This window comes from Saimiri boliviensis, chromosome 17 (genome assembly GCF_048565385.1).
Source record: "Saimiri boliviensis isolate mSaiBol1 chromosome 17, mSaiBol1.pri, whole genome shotgun sequence".
Taxonomy (NCBI): domain Eukaryota; kingdom Metazoa; phylum Chordata; class Mammalia; order Primates; family Cebidae; genus Saimiri; species Saimiri boliviensis.
Genome location: NC_133465.1, coordinates 54,983,536 through 55,003,676, shown reverse-complemented (window position 1 = coordinate 55,003,676; position 20,141 = coordinate 54,983,536). Strand labels below are relative to the sequence as shown.

Here is a 20,141-nt window from a genome sequence, read left to right as displayed (position 1 = left end):
TGCCTACTGTGCACTTTTTTCTAGACTCTGGAGATACAGTGGAGATCAAAATTAAGTTCTCGGTGTCATGGTATTTAATGATCTAGTGAGGGAAAACCTTAGGAGCTGAAGGGTTTATTGGCTTAACTGTTCATATTTGAAAATTTGGGGTCTTTATGGATGTTTACATTTGGTAATTCCTGAGATTACTTGGAGAAATGACTAATTCTAAGGCCAGGGTAGGGAACTTAAATGAGCCTAGAGCGTTTTCCAGTATTAGAAAGTAAGAGGCCGGGCGCGGTGGCTCAAGCCTGTAATCCCAGCACTTTGGGAGGCCGAGGCGGGTGGATCACCAGGTCAAGAGATCGAGACCATCCTGGTCAACATGGTGAAACCCCGTCTCTACTAAAAATACAAAAAATTAAAAAAAAAAAAAAAAGTAAGAAAGAGCTCTCCCTTTCCCCTCAACGATGGAAGTATGTCAAAGGAACACATGAACCAATGGAAACAGCTTCGAATGGCCAAAGCTGGAAAAATTTGAGCAATAAAATCAAGTAGTATTAGATTAGAACCTAAAGTACAAAACAAATATTTTTGAGTTCATACTGATATGAATGATTAGATTAATAGGGGATAGACAAATCTCCCATGCAGAATAATTCCAAACAATTTATGTAGATATTCCACTGAGGTGAGATCTCCTGACCTCAGGTGATCCACTTGCTGGCCTCCTAAAGTTCTGGGATTATAGGCGTGAGCTGCCGGGGCCAGCCTGCACTGCTTTTTATAGTTGCAGTCGTCTTTCCTATTTGTGCTTGTGGCCTGTGTTTTCAAATGGAGGCTATTTGGAAAGCTAAATACCTTTGTACTTTGTTCTGTTGGTAGATAGATCATCAGATACTTGAGTGACTATAGTTCTTTAGAGTCTGGAAGCATTTAGAAGAAGTAGAAGCTTACCTTTGTTTACATTGTTGCAGAAACAAGGCAAACAGAATTTTAAAACATTATGGGACAATATACTTTTCTATTGTGAATAAGAGAGAGGGCTCAGTGAGATCTGTTATTAGGTGAGGACTCCAGTGGGTAGTTGGGTCCTAAGGAATGTGTAAGCAAAGTATTTATGAATAGTTAAGGAAGTCATCCTGATTTGGACATAAAGGCTTACTAGGTTAAAGGAAGCAAGGAGTGAGTTGAATGTATCATTTACCTTTGAGTTTGCCCATCCTTGTAACTCATCAATGGTTTTCTGAGGATTTTCTTTGATTCAACAAGTATTTGCATATTATGTTTAAGATATCATATAATAAACTAGGAGAGTTTTATAGCTTAAGGGGATAGAGGTAAGACATCACATGAATAATAAGCAAAATGAGAAAGCACTATAATAAAACAAGTAGGATCCAAGTGTTGTTGGAGGTTCACAAGGAGGACGAGATCAAAATCGTACTGTAAAAGGAGAGTCAGAAAAGGCTTCACAGAAGTTTGATGAATTGATAAGATTTTGAGGGCCAGTGGTTGGGATAATAGCATTTAAGGTGGGAAGAACATTATGAATAAAGGGAAAGGCAGAAAAGTCCTGGACTTATTTGAGGAAAGAGAATGAGCTTGTCAGTCTAGGGGTTAATGAGAGAGAAAACAGGAATCATTGACACTGTTTGACTGAGGATCTATAGAAAAATAGGATGGAGCCTGAATTCATAATCCCTAAACTAATTTCCTACGTGGCAGTTAAGGGTGAGCCACAACATTCACTTGTAGCTTTCTTTTCTGTGGATACTAGAACAGAACTCAGAAGCTTGTAAGGGTTAAACAAAGTAATCTGCGTGGAAGTTTTTTGGCACACTGTAAAATACTCTAGATGTATTATCTAAATGTGAACACTGGAAATAGAGATAAGCAGAGGTATGTGATAACCTGATATAATCTGGCAACTGCTTTAGATACACGAGGTGATTAGGGAGAGGGAAAGATATAAAGACATTACCTTCTGAATGATTGGAAACGTGGTACAGTTCACAGCACTACGGGAGTCAAAAGGAGAAAGGGCAGGTTCACTAGGGAAGCTGATGAATTCAGTCTTGAATATTCAAGTATAATTTTTTTTTTTGTTTTTTTTTTTTTTTGAGACGGAGTTTCACTCTTGTTACCCAGGCTGGAGTGCAATGGCGCGATCTCGGCTCACTGCAACCTCCGCCTCCTGGGTTCAGGCAATTCTCCTGTCTCAGCCTCCTGAGTAGCTGGGATTACAGGCACGCGCCACCATGCCCAGCTAAAATATTCTTTAATCTATTGTATTTGTTTTGGCTAAGACAAACGTCTTGCCAAATTATATTCTTTTTCAAGGTTTTTGCAACCTTGTGGGTTAATTTTATTAGAAATTTTAGAGTTGAGTAATAATAGCCAATGTTTATTGAGCACTTGCTGTGTCCAGGTACTATTCTCATGTTCTCTGTATTTCAATTTAATCTTTAAAACAACGCTATGAGGTGGCTCTTAGTATCTTCCTATTCTCATTTTTACAGATGAGGTATCTAAAGTAAAGAGAAGTTAAGTATTTTTAGGGTCACAAGTTCATAAGGGATAGCACCAGTTTCAAACCCATGCATTCTGATCCGAATCATTTAACTCTTTTATAGTGCTTATAACTTAACACATTATATTACACTGCCTCTGTGAATGCCTCTAGAAAAAGAAGATAAAGGAGAGAAACTTGGGAGTGGCCAAAAAGTGATACAAGTCTTTTCCTACATATAAAATAAGTTGAGGCTTCATTGCAGGTATATACTTGAATTTTACAATAAGGTTTTCTTCTCTTGTTGTCCTTATGAAGAAAGTAAATTGTGTGGTTTAAATATATAATATTCATCTCTTGAACAGCCGTCAGTCGTGAGTGGGTCTGTTTGAATGAAGGGGTCCAGTAAAGAAGGTGGTGATGGAGTCTCCAGCAGCAACAGACAGGATAATGTTTGGTCTGCAAACAGCATAGCATGTCTTTAAGTTATGGTCACTTTTTGAATGGAGAACAGTACTTTTTTGTATTTTCATCCTCATACTGGAGTAAATAATTCACAGAAATACTGGCTTAAGATATATGGCTGAAATGCTTTCAGATAGTTTATCAAAATAATCACTTTCATAGTGTGCCTGCTATGTGCCAGATACCTAGACCAAGTGCTTTAGAAAGGTCATTTTAAATTTGTTAACTGAGACTAGACGCAGTGGCACATGCCTGTAATTCTTTTTTTGTTGTTGTTTTTATTCTTTTTTTTTTTTTTTTTTTTTTTTTTCCCCTGGAGACGGAGTTTCGCTCTTGTTACCCAGGCTGGAGTGCAATGGCGTGATCTCGGCTCACCGCAACCTCTGCCTCCTGGGTTCAAGCAATTCTCCTGTCTCAGCCTCCTGAGTAGCTGGGATTACAGGCACGCACCACCATGCCCAGCTACTTTTTTGTATTTTTAGTAGAGACGGGGTTTCACCTTGTTGACCAGGATGGTCTCGATCTCTCGACCTCGTGATCCACCCGCCTCGGCCTCCCAAAGTGCTGGGATTACAGGCTTGAGCCACCGCGCCCGGCTTTTTCTTATTTTTTAAAAATTTATTTATTTCTCATGCCTGTAATTCTTTTTTTTTTTTTTTTTTTTTTTTTTTTTTTTTTTGAGACGGAGTTTCGCTCTTGTTACCCAGGCTGGAGTGCAATGGTGCGATCTCGGCTCACCGCAACCTCTGCCTCCTGGGTTCAGGCAATTCTCCTGCCTCAGCCTCCTGAGTAGCTGAGATTACAGGCATGCACCACCATGCCCAGCTAATTTTTAGTATTTTTAGTAGAGACGGGGTTTCACCATGTTGACCAGGATGGTCTCGATCTCTTGACCTTGTGATCCACCCGCCTCGGCCTCCCAAAGTGCTGGGATTACAGGCTTGAGCCACCGTGCCCGGCTCATGCCTGTAATTCTAACAGTCTGTGAGACTGAGGCAGGAGGATTGCTTGAGCCTGGGCAACATGGCAAGACCCCATATGTGAAAAAAAAATATTAAAAATTAGCAAGGCATGGTGATATGTGCCTATAGCCCCAGCTATTCAGAGGTTGAGGTTTTATTTTACAATGATAACATAAGTTTAAAGAACATGCAGAGAAATCTCTGTTCAAAAGCATTTACACAACTTTTGAGTTGCAGGAACAGTATTATAAAATCTTTTTGTGGGATGAAGGAAGATGGGATATCTGAGTATTTTTTTTTTCTTTCTCTCAAGCAGTCTCATTCCAATCAGCAGTGTAATTGGAATGCAACTCCAATCTGGAGGAGGAAGGGGAACTCTTTTGGCAAGGATATACTGAGTAGTTGGGAACTTTATTCAGATTAAGCATAGACAGCCACATTGTGAATATAGCTCAGTAAGAACAGCATAGCATTCTATTTCTACAGCTGGGATTTGCTCTGATAGTGTTACCTGTTTTGTTGCATATAGATAACTCCTCTCCTACCAGAAAAATAAATTATTGATGTAAATGAAAATGGTAGTAGTTATTGCCATCTGCACTTCTGCAAATGGTTTTCTCTAATCGCTGCCTCAAATGAAATACAAGATTTCCATAAAGTTTAAAAACATATCTTGAGAAAACAACAATAAAAGGCATTTATGACATGATATTTGAATTATTTGACCTGTGAGCTCTGAGAGCAAAGGACCATGTCTTATTTACATTTGTATCTTCAGAAACTGTCATAGCACTTGGCACAAAGTGAGTGCTCAGGAAATGTTGAATGAGAGAGTGAATGATGTAGAAGTATTCCTTTCTCCCTAAGTATCTCAGGATGATCATACCTACATCCATGTGAAATACAGAGGCTTTATCCAATATGGCTGACGTCAGCTTATTTTGATCATCCTTGCTAATCATTTCAAACCATCTGTCTAAAAAAGGGGTGAATACAGTAGCTACAACAACCTAGGTTCTGGGAGTATAGACTTAAGAATGAGAAATGCTTTGAAGGAATTTAGGAAGGGTAGTAACATGATCAAAGTAGTATAAGCAGACTTAATCTAGTGCAAATATATGGGCTGTTTGACACATTGTCCCTGGTGGATTCTGTAGCATGGTACTGTGGTGGTGTAATGCTACATTTGTAGTTAGCATTAATAAAAATTGACATGTGCCTGCTAAATATCTGTAGTCCAGTGTAATGTTTTGTTTTAACACAAAAATTAGTGAAAATTAATTGAACTAATTCAAATACTTCAGATTTTTGTGCCTTTCTATAGATATAATTTCATTTCTATGTAGATAAGCTTACTAAACATTAAAGATATTGAAATACTGATAGCTGTCTAGGACAGGGGTTGTCAACCCTGAGCCACATGCCACACAGCAGGAACTGAGCCAGTGAAGCATCATCTGTATTTACAGCTATTCCCCAAGTGTATTACCACCTTAGCTCTGCCTCCTCTCAGCAGCGGCATTAGATTCTCATAGGAGTGTTAACCCTATTGTGAACTGCGCGTGCAAGGGATCTAGGTTGCCTCCCCTTAGGAGAATCTAAGCCTGATGGTCTGTCACTGTCTCTCATCACTCCCAGATGGGACTGTCTAGTTATAGGAAAGCAAGCTCAGGGCTCCTACTGATTCTATATTATGGTGAGTTGTATAGTTATTCTGTTATATATTACAATGTAATAAGAGAAATAAAATTCACAATAAATGTAGTGCGATTGAATCATTCCCAAAACCCTCTTGCCACCTCCTACCCTCATCCCCCTGACACTGGTCTGTGGAAAACTTGTCTTCCATGAAACCAGGCCCTGGTGTCAAAAAGGTTGGGGAAGGGACTGCTAGTCTAGGAGAAAGTCTGTACTCCTTAGCCTTTCTTCTGGCCTTGCCCACCTAACAAGATTTCTTTCCTGTTATTCTCTTCCTGCCCAGCTTTTCTCAACATTATTTTTACCTTTTTTTTTTTTTTTTTGAGACAGAGTCTTGCTCTGTTGCCAGACTGGAATGCAGTGGCACGATGATCTTGGCTCACTGCAACCTCCAACTCCCTGGTTTAAGCGATTCTGCTACCTCAGTCTCCCAAGTAGCTGAGATTATAGGCATGCATCACCGCCCAGCTAATTTTTATATTTTTTAGTAGATATGGGGTTTCACCACATTGACCAGGATGGTCTCAATCTCCTGACCTCATGATCCACCCGCCTCGGCCTCCCAAAGTGGTGGGATTAGAGACCTGAGCCACTGCGCCCAGCCTATTTTTACTTATTTTCTTTAAGAAACGTTTAGAAAAAAAAAAGTAACTTCTCCCACCCTGCCACTCTCTCGCCAGCCCTGTGATTCCTAATCTTCTACTTTCCATAGTTTCTATTATAAAAAAATGATAGATTAATTTTCTTCTAATATAAAATTATATATACATTCTATAGGGGATTCCGATACATACCTCCTTAGTTGAGATTTACTGTGGTGACATAATCAGGAGTCTTTCTTATTGAAATTCATGGATTCTTTGAGCATTTACTGATCTTCTGTGATTAGAACAGAGAATGAGAAGAGCAGTGAGCTGTGGTTCCAGTCTTCAAGGTACATTCCCAACAGGAACAGTGCAGTAAAGGCTCCAAGGTGTGAAAATAATTTATTTTTACAGATAAGTAACATTACCAGTTCTCAGGTCATGTTTTGATAGTCTTCCTTTCAAAAGTTACAAATGAGAGTTTTTGCTTCCAGGGCAGAAAGTGATTTAGGCAAGAACTGGCTGGAACTGCTGAGATCCAGCATGAAGCATAGTGAACTGACCAATTCTGTTATTATTTCTTTGTTTGAAGTTAATCTTGTTTCTTCTAGAACTCTAATGCCATTTTTCTTAATCTCTTGATTACTGAAATTCAATTTCTCTTCATAAACTTTGAACCTGATTTTAAAGTTCTTTGTTCTTTTGATTTTTCAGTTGTTCTTTGAAACTGAATATTACACATTTTGTGATTTTTTTTAAAAAAGAATGTGTTAAACATGACTGAATAAGTATGTTTAAAGAGAAATGACAAAAATATTTTTTTTAGCGGTGTGATGGGGACAATGTCTTACTCCGTCGCCCAGGCTGGAGTGCAGTGGTGCCATCTCAGCTCACTGCAACGTCTGCCTCCCAGGCTCAAGTGATTCTCATGCTTCAGCCTCCTAAGTAGCTGAGACTACATGTATGCACCACCACACCTGGCTAATTTTAATTTAAAAATTTTTTTTTATTTTTAGGAGAGATGGGGTTTTGCCATGTTGCCCAGGCTGGTCTCTAGCTCCTGGCCTCAAGTGATTACCAGCCTCAGCCTCCAAAAGTGCAGGCAGGAGCCGTCTGGCTTAAAATAAGATTTTTAAAGTCAAAATTATGATTATATGAGGATTGGTCATTGTTATATAGTATAAAAAGCTCTCTTTTTAGTGAAGTTAGATTATTTTAGAGTCTATTTCATTCACTCAACAGGTATTTATTGAGTACTTACCACGTACCAGGTGCAATGTGTGCTTGGTGCAGGCGATATGAAGAGATGAGGCAGGCATGATTCATGCTGGAGCTTACCACCTCCACGGTTATAAGCAACATTCCAAGCTTAAATGAGAACAATAAAATATAGTAAGTATTTATGATAAATATGAGTTTCTTTGAAAGTACAAGTGGGGAAGGCTTGAGAGACACATATTCTAAAAGGTATCCTTCCCTTTTGAGACCCAGAGATGAGTAGAAGAAGCCTAGGAAGAATGTTTCAGGCAGAGAGAATGGCACATGAAGGCTGAGGGTGAGAGATGTACAGGTGAGAAAGTGAAGGGTAGTACGGCTGGATCTTAGACTTAAGGGCCTGGCAGGGGGCTGTGGTGATGAAAGATGAGGTCAGAGAGGTGAGCAGGAGCCAGGGCTTGAAGGGCATTGAAGCCAATATAAGTTAGGACCAGAAGACTTTTGGAATGTTTTAAGGAATTTAGAAGGGGAAATGGATGGAAATAATTAGATTTTTAGATCACTTCAGGTCCAACGTGAACTGGAGGGAAGTGAGGCTTCTGAGGCAGGGGACTGTTCTAATAACCTATATAGTAGATGGTGGACAAATGAGGGATATTTCAGAGATAGAATTGCTGAGAATTGTAATTGCCAGGATGTTGAGAGGAAGAAGGACAGTGAAGGTTGCTATGGAGATTTCTGAGTTGGGTAGTGGAGTGGAAAGGAAGGCTATTTATTGAAAAGAAAGTCAACTGCAGGGAGGAGTGGGTTTGCGGAGGAGAGGGAAGTTGTGACTTTGCGGGGGGAATGCATATTTGGTTTGTGGACCTGGAGTTCAGGAGAGAACTAGGGATTGGGTTTTATGAATTTAGGTATCATCATAACCACAGAGTAAATGGTAAAGACCAGAGAGAATATATGAAAAAGTGGCTCTTCGGGTTTTATTTTTTGAGAGAGAGGAAATGTTCTGTCAGTCTGTTAAGCTATGAACTCTTTCCCAGGAAAAATGTGAATTCTCTCTCCAGAAAATAAACATATATGTAACAGTTTACATTTAATTGCAAGGTTTACAAAAATGGACACTGTGATCCTCAGGTTACAGAGTAAAATAAGAGAACCTAGGGCAAAACTCTGAAGAACTTCAAGTTTTATAGCATAGCAAGACCTGGCAAAGAAGACTTAGAATGAGTTTTATGCCCTGTATAGAAACAGGCGAATGTGGTGTTAAACAGAACTGGAAGAGAGGGGTTCTAGGAGAGGGCGTCGTCAACAGTGGCAAATGCCCATGAGGGGGTCAAGTGCTGTAAAGAATGAAAAGTGTCCATTGGATGGACTTGGTGATTACATCTCCAGGGCTTTGTAGCAGCAGTTCAGAGGCAGTGGTGAGGGAGGAAGCAGATTGTAGTGGGTCAAGGCACTAGTGGGAGGTAAAGAAGTGGAGTCAAAAAGTGTGTAAGCAGCTCTTTGAAGAAGTTTTAGTATGAGAGGTAGATGATGGCTGAAGGGAGGCTTGGGTAAGACTTGATTATGTTTAAATGCTGACAAGGTGGTTAGAAAAGGGGACAAGATGGAGAATATGTATAATGACGGTGAAGATCCCCAAGAACATGGTGGTTTAGATATGAAATAGAGGATAGTCTTAGAGAGGGGAGTAGACGTTGTCAGTGGAAGGAAGGAAAAAAAGAATGAATATGTAGGTTTGGTGGCATTGAGTTGGAGGAGATCTCATGTTTTCTATTTCTCTGAAGTTGGATGTGAAATCATTTCACTTCATGATAGTGAAATGCATAGTGGTTTGTTTAAAAAAAATCATTACTTCATTAAAACTGAAGATTATAATTTAGATTTTTGTGTGTGTTACATATGTATTGATCCTGAATATTCTATTCAGTTTATATTAATTCAGTTTATATTATTATAATCTTCATTAAAACTGAAGATTATAACTTAGATTTTTGTGTGTGTTACATATGTATTGATCCTGAATATTCTATTCAGTTTATATTATGACAAAAGTTTGAGGAGGAGTTCTTCTAAATCCAGTTTGTGATTTGGTATTCTTTTGTTTTTCTTTTTTTTTTGAAACAGAGTCTGGCTCTGTTGCCAGGCCCCAGGCTGGCATGCAGTGGCAGGATCTCAGCTCACTGCAGTCTCCACCTGCTGGATTCAAGCAGTTCTCCTGCCTGAGCCTCACAAGTAGCTGGGACTACAGGCATGCGCCACCACACCCAGCTAATTTTTGTATTTTTTAGTAGAGACAGGGTTTCACCATGTTGGCCAGGATGGTCTCGATCTCTTGACCTTGTGATCCACCTGCCTCAGCCTCCCAAAGTGCTGGGATTACAGGCGTGAGCCGCAGCGGCCAGCCATGATTTAATATTCTTAGTTATGGCCCTGGTTTTCATGATCGATTGAGTTTTTATGTTTTTAAAAACAAAACTCTAGACGTGGCCTAAGCAGCTCTGCATAGTATATCAGTATCTTGTGCTTACTTAATAATTTTATTTATTTACTGATGGCATCTGTCTTCAAAAGAGTTTTTTATATGAACCCTTAGAGTGATTAGTTATATTTATTTAGACTCATTCCCAGGTTTATGTAAAATGAGCTTTTATACACTAAACTTCCAATAACTGTAATTCATTTAAACTATGAGCAGAAGTACATAAAAATACCAAATACAACATTCATAGATACTTTATAAATTAAAATTTACATATATGAAAATTGGCGTTTTTCTTTCTCTTGTATCAAGTTTGAGTTAAAGAAGTTTTAAATTTATGACTCTATAAGCAGATTAATTAATTAACTAATTAATGACAGAGTCTTGCTCTGTTGCCCATGCTGGAGTGCAGTGGTGCAATCTCAGCTTGTTGCAACCTCCACCTCCCAGATTCAAGTGATTCTAATGCCTCAGCCTCCTGAGTAGCTGGAATTACAGGCATGCACCACCACACCCAGCTAATTTTTGTATTTTTAGTAGAAACGGTTTCACCATGTTAGCCAGGCTGGTCTCAAACTCCTAACCTCAAGTGATCCACCCGGCTTGGTCTCCCAAAGTGCTGGGATTACAGGCATGAGCCACTGTGCTGGACCTGTAAGCAGTAATTTAAAAATTGATATGTAATTCATATATTATAAAATGTATCCTTTTTGAAGTGGGCAATTCAGTATTTTTTAGTATATTCACAAGGTCGTGCATTTGTCCACGTAAGTAATTTAATGCATAGTAACTTGGAAAAGGTGGATTTGGGATATCTAGTTTCAGTATATAAACTTTAAATTCTTGAAAGATATAGTGGACATATCTTGCCGTTGAACTGACGATTTAGGTAATTTGATCTCTCCTGTGAAGTTTCTGTGGCATTTAGATTGAGAACAGAATGTTAAAAAACAAACAAAAAACAAAACAAAAAACTCATCTATATCAGGAACGCTTTAGATTAGTTATGATTGTCTTCAGTATAAAATTATTTTATACTTAAAATAGATATAACAACATGACTTTACATATCTTTTTCTTTGAATTGTTTTTCCCCATTGCCACTAGGTTTCTCAGAGAATAGAAGATGAAAGATAGGGATTGAATTTCTATCTTATTGTTGAAATATCAGATTTATAAACTTTCCTGCTGTCAGCTATTACTGGTGATCATTGCTAAAGTTGCAACTGGTGATTCGACTGTCTTTTGTTTGCTCATTTGAAAGTTTGTGATCGTGTTTCATACCTTGCTATCCTTAGGGTTTAATTATTCACTGCTGTTTTCAGTGTTTTAAAATGTAACAATACATTCAACATTTTATTTTAATTTTTCCCACTTTTTTTTTTTTTTTTTTTTTTTTTTTTTGCAGTACTCTGTGCAAAAAACCTGGTGAAAAAGGATTTTTTCCGTAAGTAAATTAACTTTAAATCTTGTATAGTTTGTGTAGATCTTTGGGAATAGCATTTTCAGAATTGTCTAAGAGTTACTCTATTCAGAAATATAGTCAGTGTTAATTTATGAATGTTTTGGTTCAGAGCCATTTGGCATCACATTTTTTTTTAAAGAATATTTTGTGCTTTTTACCCTTTCCTTTTATTCATCGCTCCCACATATTTATGAGAATACGTGTATGCAGGTATGTAGATGCAAAAGTGTAGTGTATATTGAAGGTGTGCTTACTACTAGAATTCTAGAAGAGGTTTAAGATAATATTTTGTGAACACTTTTTTCCTTTTGAAAATTTCGTAGGAAAACTTTACTCAGTCAGGATTCATAGGAAGGTAGAAAAGTCATTGAGCCTGCTTGGAATTTCCAGAGTGTAGGAAAGCAATCTCTGCCACATTTGATCCTAGCTGCTCTTACGTCTCAGATTCCAAAGCAGATGTTTGGTTCCCAAATGTGCAGTATATTTACTATTCTGTGGTGATTTTTTTCCTGGCTTTACTTAGGACTAAGTTGTGTGAGAGGGAATTGAAACGTACCCACTTTACCACACCCAGCTAATTTACTTATTTATTTACTATTCTTCGTAGGGAACAGGGTCTTGCTTTGTTGCCCAGGCTGGTCACAAACTCCTGGCTTCAAGTGATCCTTCTACCTCAGCCTCCCAAAGTGCTGGAATTACAGTTGTGAGCCACCGTGCCTGGCCAATACAATTTAAAACTATGCTTAATTCATTCCACTTGAAATATTATTTTGAGTTTTTCTAGAGCAGAACCTGAATTAAAGTTTATAAAATAACATCTTATAAAATGATATAGATGTTTATGGTTATCTTTCTGCTTATATGGGAAAGGAAATAGGATAATTTGGAACATAGGAAGAAAATTATAAGCAGTTTAAATTTATGTACCATGTGTCTTCTCCCCAGAAGCTTGTCACAGTAGAAGATCCCGGTAGCCACACAACTCCCCATCTCTCCCTGTTGCTGCCAATTACTGTTGTCTCTCCCAGGCTGCTGCTCGTTTCCTACCTCATCTCTGTTGATACTAACTGAGGTGTACTTTTTTTTTGTCTTTATCTCTTTTTTTTTTTTTTTTTTTTTGCCTTTTTTAAGGTTGATCTAAGGTAGGATTTATCCTAGTGGGACTGCAAAGTGGCAAATAGAGTTGGACAAGGAGAAACGGGAGGGAAGTAAGAGGAGCACTCTTACAGCTGCTTCTCTACCCTCCGAGACATCTGCTCTGGTTTTGAAGATAAAATCTTCAGTTTTGTCTTCCAGCTTTCCTTTTCAAATTTCCTTCCTCTGCAGTCCCAAGACACAGCTTCTTCTAATAAAATATCCAGATATTCTTATCTCAGTTTTCCTAAGAAATCTAGAGGAATAATATTTTAATGTTTTATGAACCTTTGAGAGCTGATTGTTATCCTTTATATGATCTTTGTCCTTAAATTGTAAGTAAATTCTCCTTAAATTGTAAGTTTCATTGGTGTAAGCAGTAAAAATTGATAAAAATGTTGAGAGTGTGAACTTGCTTTAGCGACAAGAAGACTAGGGGAAACTGTGTGATTATCTTTAAAACTCAGAATGGGAGACCCTTGATGGCCTGGAAAGGGAAACAGGAAAGCTAATCCTTCAGCGGTAAGAGGAGAATTAGCCAGGGATGGAAGTTACTCCCCAGGTTCACACTGGCCAAGATCCCACGTCCATGCCGTGGTAGATTTACATGTGTACTTAGAGAGATTTTTGATTTTGACGTGTTAAGGGATGCCCACATTAATTTCAGAGACACTAGTTCCTAAATTCTTCAGTTAAATATAAACGAAAGTGTGTTTATTGATCAGTGCAGTTATTAATAGTAAAATATAGTTAAGTTTTTGCTTGTGATTCAGTTTAATTGTATTGAATGAGAAAAGTAAATTTTAATATGAGGCATGACTATAAGGTGATGAATAGATATATATTTTTCATCACAGGAGAAAATACACTGCTGTGTGTTGTCTTTTGTAGAATAATTTGTATGTGAGATAATACTGTTTATTCCTTATTGAGAAAAGTTTATTAACTCATGTTTTTGAACTGTTTTCAAGCTTACTGGCTTTAAAAAACAAGTCACTTCCCCTTTCCCCCCGAATTTTAGCAGGAAAAATTTCTAACATAAAACAACAGACAAAAATTTTTATAGTAAAGACCCATAATCTAGATTCTACCATTAACTTTATCACATATATACCCATTTATTCATTATCTTTTTTTTTTTTTTTTTTTTTTTTTTGAAATGGAGTGTCGCTGTGTTCCCAGGCTGGAGTGCAGTAGCGCCATCTTGGCTCACTGCAACCTCTGCCTCCCGGGTTCAAGCAGTTCTCCTGCCTCAGCCTCCCAAGTAGCTGGGATTACAGACATGTGCCACCAAACCCAGCTAATTTTTGTATTTTTAGCTAATTTTGTATTTTTATTTTTGTAGAGATGGAGTTTTATCTTGTTGGCCAAGCCGGTCTCAAACTCCTGACCTTGTGATCCATCTGTCTTGGCCTCCCAAAATGCTGGGAGTACAGGCATGAGCCACCACGCCCAGCCTTCATTATCTGTTTTATGTGTGTTTTTTATATGTATCTTTTTAAGAGTTTTTTCATTAGTGTCAGATTTGTTCTTCTGCAACATTGTAAAAAAGATTTATGTGTAAGGTAATATTAAGGTGTTTTTAGGGGGCCAAACTGCAGTCATTTAGAACCAATATGAGTCAGCTGAATGTTTTTTTTTTCTTTGCCCAATTGAAAGTACAGCTGTTTTCTTTAGAAGGTAACATGCTTTTGAGTTGAAAATGTGTTATTTTATTATTATTTGTAGCTTTTCAAGTACATTTGTGTAGTAAGGAAGGTTTTGAGCTTTAGCTATTTTACATATCTAAGAAATGATGGGGGAGAATTGAGTTTTGTTGTTGTTGTTGTTGTTGTTGTTGTTGTTGTTGTTTTGAGACGGAGTCTTGCTCTGATGCTGAGGCTGGAGTGCAATGGCGCAATCTCGGCTCACTGCAACTTCTCCTTCCCGGTTTCAAGTGATTCTCCTGCCTCAGCCTCTCAAGTAGCTGGGACTACAGGCGTGCCAGCATGCCCAGCTAATTTTTTGTATTTTGAGTACAGACAGGGTTCCACTGTGTTAGCCAGGAGGGTCTAGATCTCCTGAAATCATGGTTGGCCTGCCTCAGCCTACCAAAGTGCTGGGATTACAGCGTGATTCATGGCACCTGGCCAAGAATTTTTTTAAAATGCAGAAAGTTCTCTAGCCACTTTGTATTTACCACTCACTAACTTCAGAAAACCTGATAGCTTTTGACCATATTGGAGTAACTTGGCTTTCAAGTTAATTTTTTGTAGAATAATATAATCAAGTTAGGTTGAAACCTATGTATTTTTTCATTAAGGTATTTAACTTGTTTTTTTGTTTATTGTGTTATTAACATAAAGGAAACAAAAGACTGTGACTTTCCTACTTAATTCAGGATCTGAAAGTCGTATTTTGTATGGAAAAAGTTGTTTTCCTTTTATTTTTTAAAATTTCTGTGGGTTTCTGGGGGACAGCTGGTGTTTGATTACATGAATAAGTACTTGAGTGGTGATTTCTGAGATTTTGGTGGACCTATCACCCGAGCATTGTACACTGTACCCAGTGTGTGTAGTCTTTTATCCCTCTCCACTCCCCACCCTTCCCGCCGAGTCCCCGAAGTCCAGTGTATCATTCTTATGCCTTTGCATCCTCATATCTTAACTCCCACAGGTAAGAACATATGACGTTAGGTTTTCCATTCTTGAGTTACTTCGCTTAGATTAGGCTAAGAGTCTAGTTTTATCCAGGTTGCTGCAAATGCCATTATTCATTTCTTTTTATGGCTGAGTAATATTCCATGGTGTATACATGTATGTGTAGGGGGGTGTGTGTGTGTGTGTGCACCTGTATTTATATATATCACATTTTCTTTATCCACTCATCGATAGGTATTTGGGCTGGTTCAATATTTTTGCAGTTGCAAATTGTGCTGCTGTAAGCATGAATATACAAATATCTTTTTCATATAATGATTTCTTTTCCTCTGGGTAGATACCTAGAAGTGGGATTGCTGGATCAAATGGTAGATCTACTTTTAGTTCTTTAAGGAATCTCCACACTGTTTTCCGTAGTGGTTGTACTAGTTTACATTACCACCAGCAATGTAAAAGTGTTCTGTTTTCACTGCATCCATGCCAACATCTGTTATTTTTTATTTTTTGATTATGGCCATTCTTGCAGGAGTGAGGTAGCATTGCATTGTAGTTTTGATTTGTATTTCCCTGATATTCAGTGATGTTGAGCATTTTTCCATATGCTTGTTGGCCTGTCTTGTTGGTATATCTTCTTTTGAGAGTTGTCTATTCATGTCTTTAACCCACTTTTTGATGGGATTGCTTGTTTTTTTCTTGTAGATTGGAGTACTTGGTAGATTCTGGATATTAGTCTTTTGCCAGATGTTTTTCTTAATCCTTATTTTTTTAATCTCCTGAGATAGGGTCTTACTCTGTCAACCAGGTTGGAGTGTAGTGGCGTGATCTTGGCTTACTGTAGCCTCAGCCTCCCAGGCTCAAGTGATCCTCCTCCCTCAGGCTCCTGAGTAGTTGAGACTACAGACATACGGCACCACGCTTGGCTCACTTTTAAATTTTTTGGCAGAAGTGGAGTCTTACTATATTGCCCAGGCTTATCTCAAACTCGTCGGCTCAAGTGATCCTTTCACCTCAGCCTCCCAAGGTGCTGGGATTACAGATGTGAGCCACTCTGCCTGGCCAATCCTTAATTCTTTTTATTTTTTTAAAAAGCAAGAAACTAGCAGAAATACTTAATTCAACTAGTTTAATAGTTGAATATTCAACTAGTTTAGTAATACCCAAAGGGATAGTTTAGAAATGTGTTTTTTTGTTTTTGCTTATAAACATACATTTGTGTGTTTATTTAAATAGTAGGGTGAAAATAACAAGATAGAGTGAATTCTTTCCCAGGAGGAAATACTTCATGTATTGAGGATGGAGATAAAAATATTTTTCCATTGAATTTATAAATAGGTATTATTGAAATACTGTGCATAGCACTTAGCTTCAAGAATAATGGAGTCAAATAGATTGAATACCCTAACTTCCCAAGTTTCTTTGAAACTTAATCCTTAAGTTTTGGTCTCCCTTTATTATTTGAAGGTGATCGATCACAGAATTATAAAATTGGGGAACTGATAGGTGATTTGTCTGTCCTTGAAACCTGGCAAATTAGTATCTTAACTTGAAAAAAGTTAGCGTTGATACCAACATGCAAAATTTCTCCAGTCACCACCACTTCCAGTATTTTCAGCTGTCCACAGGAAAACTACTCTGTCCCAAAATGTCTAACATGTGAAGTGTCATTTTTGTCTCTCTAACATTTTTAGTTCCCCCTTTCAAATTTTTGTCAGAAGAATCATTTTCATTATTACTTTGGGCCAAAAACTGTATTGTCATCTTTGATACAAGTTTCTTATAAATTTGTATTGAATCTTTCAGAATAGCTCTCTGAATTGTTGTTTCCTTTCCCTTTCCACGTGCCTTCCCTCATTCAGGGTCTTTTCATCCTACTGTTGGATTGTTACAACAGCTTCTTATGTGGTCTGCCTCTAGTCTTTCTCCTAGTGGGCCCTGAATACTACTGACAGAAAAATATAACTGTAGTTACAGCCACACTCAAGAACCTGAAATGGCTCCCTGTTCTCTATCTCAATTGGTCCAAGCGCTTTTGTCTGACTGTTAAGCCTCTGTTACTGGATCAGTCATATTTCCAACAGTATTTACTTTTACACCTTAGCACAATCTCTTTGGTTAGACTCTTCAGAGTCTTTTAAATACTATATTGTTGTACCGTTCTTGGCACTCTTCCTATTGCTGGGAAAGTCCTCCTTCTGTATATCCTTTAAGGCAGCAGTACCCAACCATTTTGGTACAGGGATTTGTTGCATGCAAGACAACTTTTCCAAGGATGTGGGAAGCAGAGGATGTGTTGGGATGAAACTGTTACATCTCAGATCATCAGGCATTAGATTCTTGTAAGGAGCACACAACCTAGATCTCTTGCATGGATAGGGTTTGAGCTCCTATAAGCCTTTGATGCCACTGTTGATCTTACAGAAGGCGGAGCTCCGGCCATAGGGCTGTTCTTCTCCCTCTCCTGCTCCTCACCTCCTGCTGTGTGACCCGGTTGTTACAGGCCAACAATCTGTACCAGCCTGTGGCCCAGTGGTTGGAGACCCCTGCTTTAAAGCCCAGATGAGTCCTGCCCCCATCAAAGCCCTTTCTTTCTTTTTTTTTCTTTTTGAAACGGAGTTTCACTCTTGTTACCCAGGCTGGAGTGCAATGGCGCAATCTCGGCTCACCGCAACCTCCGCCTCCTGGGTTCAGGCAATTCTCCTGCCTCAGCCTCCCGAGTAGCTGAGATTACAGGCACGTGCCACCATGCCCAGCTAATTTTTTGTATTTTTTAGTAGAGACGGGGTTTCACCATGTTGACCAGGATGGTCTCGATCTCTTGACCTCGTGATCCACCCGCCTCGGCCTCCCAAAGTGCTGGGATTACAGGCTTGAGCAACCGGGCCCGGCCACCCCTTTCTTTATAGTTCAACCTGTTCTCCTGTTTTTCTTTCTTTTCTTTTCTTTTCTTTTTTTCTGAGTTGGAGTTTTACTCTTGTTGCCCAGGCTGGAGTGCAATGGCTCAATCTCAGGTCATTGCAAACTCTGCCTCCCAGGTTCAAGCAATTCTCCTGCCTCAGCCTCCCAAGTAGCTGAGATTACAGCCATACACCACCAAACCCAGCTTGTTTTACATTTTTAGTAGAGATAGGGTTTCTCCATGTTGTCAGGCTGGTCTTGTACTCCCGACCTCAGGTGATCTGCCCACCTCAGCTTCCCAAATTGCTGGGATGACAGGCATGAGCCACCATGCCTGGCTGTTTTCCTGTTTTTCTGAGCTCTTACTTGTACTCACTGTTGAACCACATAGTAAATGAGAGGTAAAATACAGTATAGTGGTTAAGAGCATGGAAGTCGAGAGCCAGACATGGGTTTAGAATCTACACTTTAGTGACCTTGGGCTAGTTAATTGCCCACCTTGTGCCTTAGTTTCCTCATCAGTAAAATAGGGATAATAATAACAGTATCTACCTCATAGGGTTATTGTAAGGATTAAGGATGAATGTAAAGTATTTAGAATAGTACCTAGCATAGTCATGTAAGTGTTTGCGTTATAATCAGTATCACTAAGCACTTGTTTATTCTGAGGTATTTTTGGTTTTGTTTTTTTCCATGTGTAATATTTTTATTATTCCAATTAGATAGTAAGCTCTTTTAAGGCAGAATGTTTTATCTTTTATTTCAGTATCATTTTTCCTGGTAGTTATTCAGCAAAACTCATTTGCTAATTTGATTTCTCTATAGCCTGTGTTTCTGTATAAAATCCTTTAATAAGCTCTTTCTTTAAGTGTGCTACTGAGGGAGACATTTGGAAAGAAAAAGCCATAAATGGTTATAAGAATAATTCTCTTTTCTGGGGTCAAAGGGCTGGTAACAGCCTATAAAAACTTCCACATTATGAGGTAACCTCTAGACTTAGGTAGTTTAAACTGGGAATATTTTGAGACGGAAAAGAGAAAAAATACAGTTTTGGTATTTAATATAGAAGTAACTTTAGTCTTTTTTTTTTAAAAATGGATAATTTATAGCTAAATGTTAAACTTTTTAAAAAGAATGGAATAATCTTTTGTAGCAAATGGAATGTTTGTATAATTAATCTTCTGTCTTACATGTCAGATTATTAATTTTAAAAAACATTTTTTCACAGGACTTCCTGATCCATTTGCTAAGGTGGTGGTTGATGGATCTGGGCAGTGCCATTCTACAGATACTGTGAAGAATACACTCGATCCAAAGTGGAATCAGCATTATGACCTGTAGGTTTAAACGATTAGTTTGAAGTGAAACAAATAATTAATATCACTTGATACAGTCTTTGAAAAGAATCATGGAAAATGATCTGAGTTTCTTCTGTGGTATGATTTGATCTTCACAAAAAGGGTAAAGAAAAGCCCAGTGGAAATGTACTTTGGCTTATGGACAGGTTTTGAAAGATAAGATACCCCTAAAATTCTGTGAAGACCATAATGAAACTGGCTCACAATAGAGCAGTCCCCCTGCCACTTTTTTTAATTAAGTAAAGGTATTGATTTACCACTTTAGACCAGTTATAACACCAGAAGTCAGAATTTGAGTTGCACTGAATAGGCATTCTTTTTGCCTTTATGTAGATGGTTTCTTTCTTTTAAATTTTATTTTAATTATAGGAGTATATGCATCTTTTTAAAAAGGCAAATGATACTATAAAATATAGGCTTTTAATGGAAAACAGCAAGTTCCCTGCTCCATTCTCATTCTTGATTTCTATCCTCAAGGTAACTGCCTTAATGACTTTCGCTGTTTATTCTGGTGTTTTCATCTGTTTCTAGATATGTTTCTTCTTTTATAGCATCACAGTTTTCTTTTTTTGGTTTTAGGTAATTTTTTTTTTTTTTTTTTTTTTTTTTTTTTTTTTTTTGGCAGAGTCTTGCTCTGTCATCTAGGCTGGAGTGCAGTGGCACCATCTCGGCTCACTGTAATCTCTGCCTCCTGGGTTCAAGCAGTTCTCCTGCCTCAGCCTCCCGAGTAGCTGGGACTGCAGGTGCCCCCCA

The 20,141-nt window shown here is 38.3% G+C and overlaps 1 protein-coding gene across 3 annotated transcripts in view; it reads left to right on the top strand.

Annotated features, from left to right (window-relative positions):
* Nucleotides 1-20,141, top strand: part of SMURF2 (SMAD specific E3 ubiquitin protein ligase 2) — a 125,011-nt gene that overhangs the window by 49,005 nt on the left and 55,865 nt on the right. Inside the window, exons 1-3 of one of the 3 annotated variants that reach the window (XM_074388857.1) lie at nt 7,446-7,592; nt 11,306-11,344; nt 19,259-19,367. In XM_074388857.1, coding sequence (XP_074244958.1) covers nt 7,574-7,592; nt 11,306-11,344; nt 19,259-19,367 — 167 coding nt within the window. In that variant the 5' untranslated portion in view covers nt 7,446-7,573. Of the gene's footprint in view, nt 1-7,445; nt 7,593-11,305; nt 11,345-19,258; nt 19,368-20,141 lie in introns of those variants that run through there. The other 2 variants (XM_039476855.2, XM_039476856.2) reach the window with 2 other exon arrangements.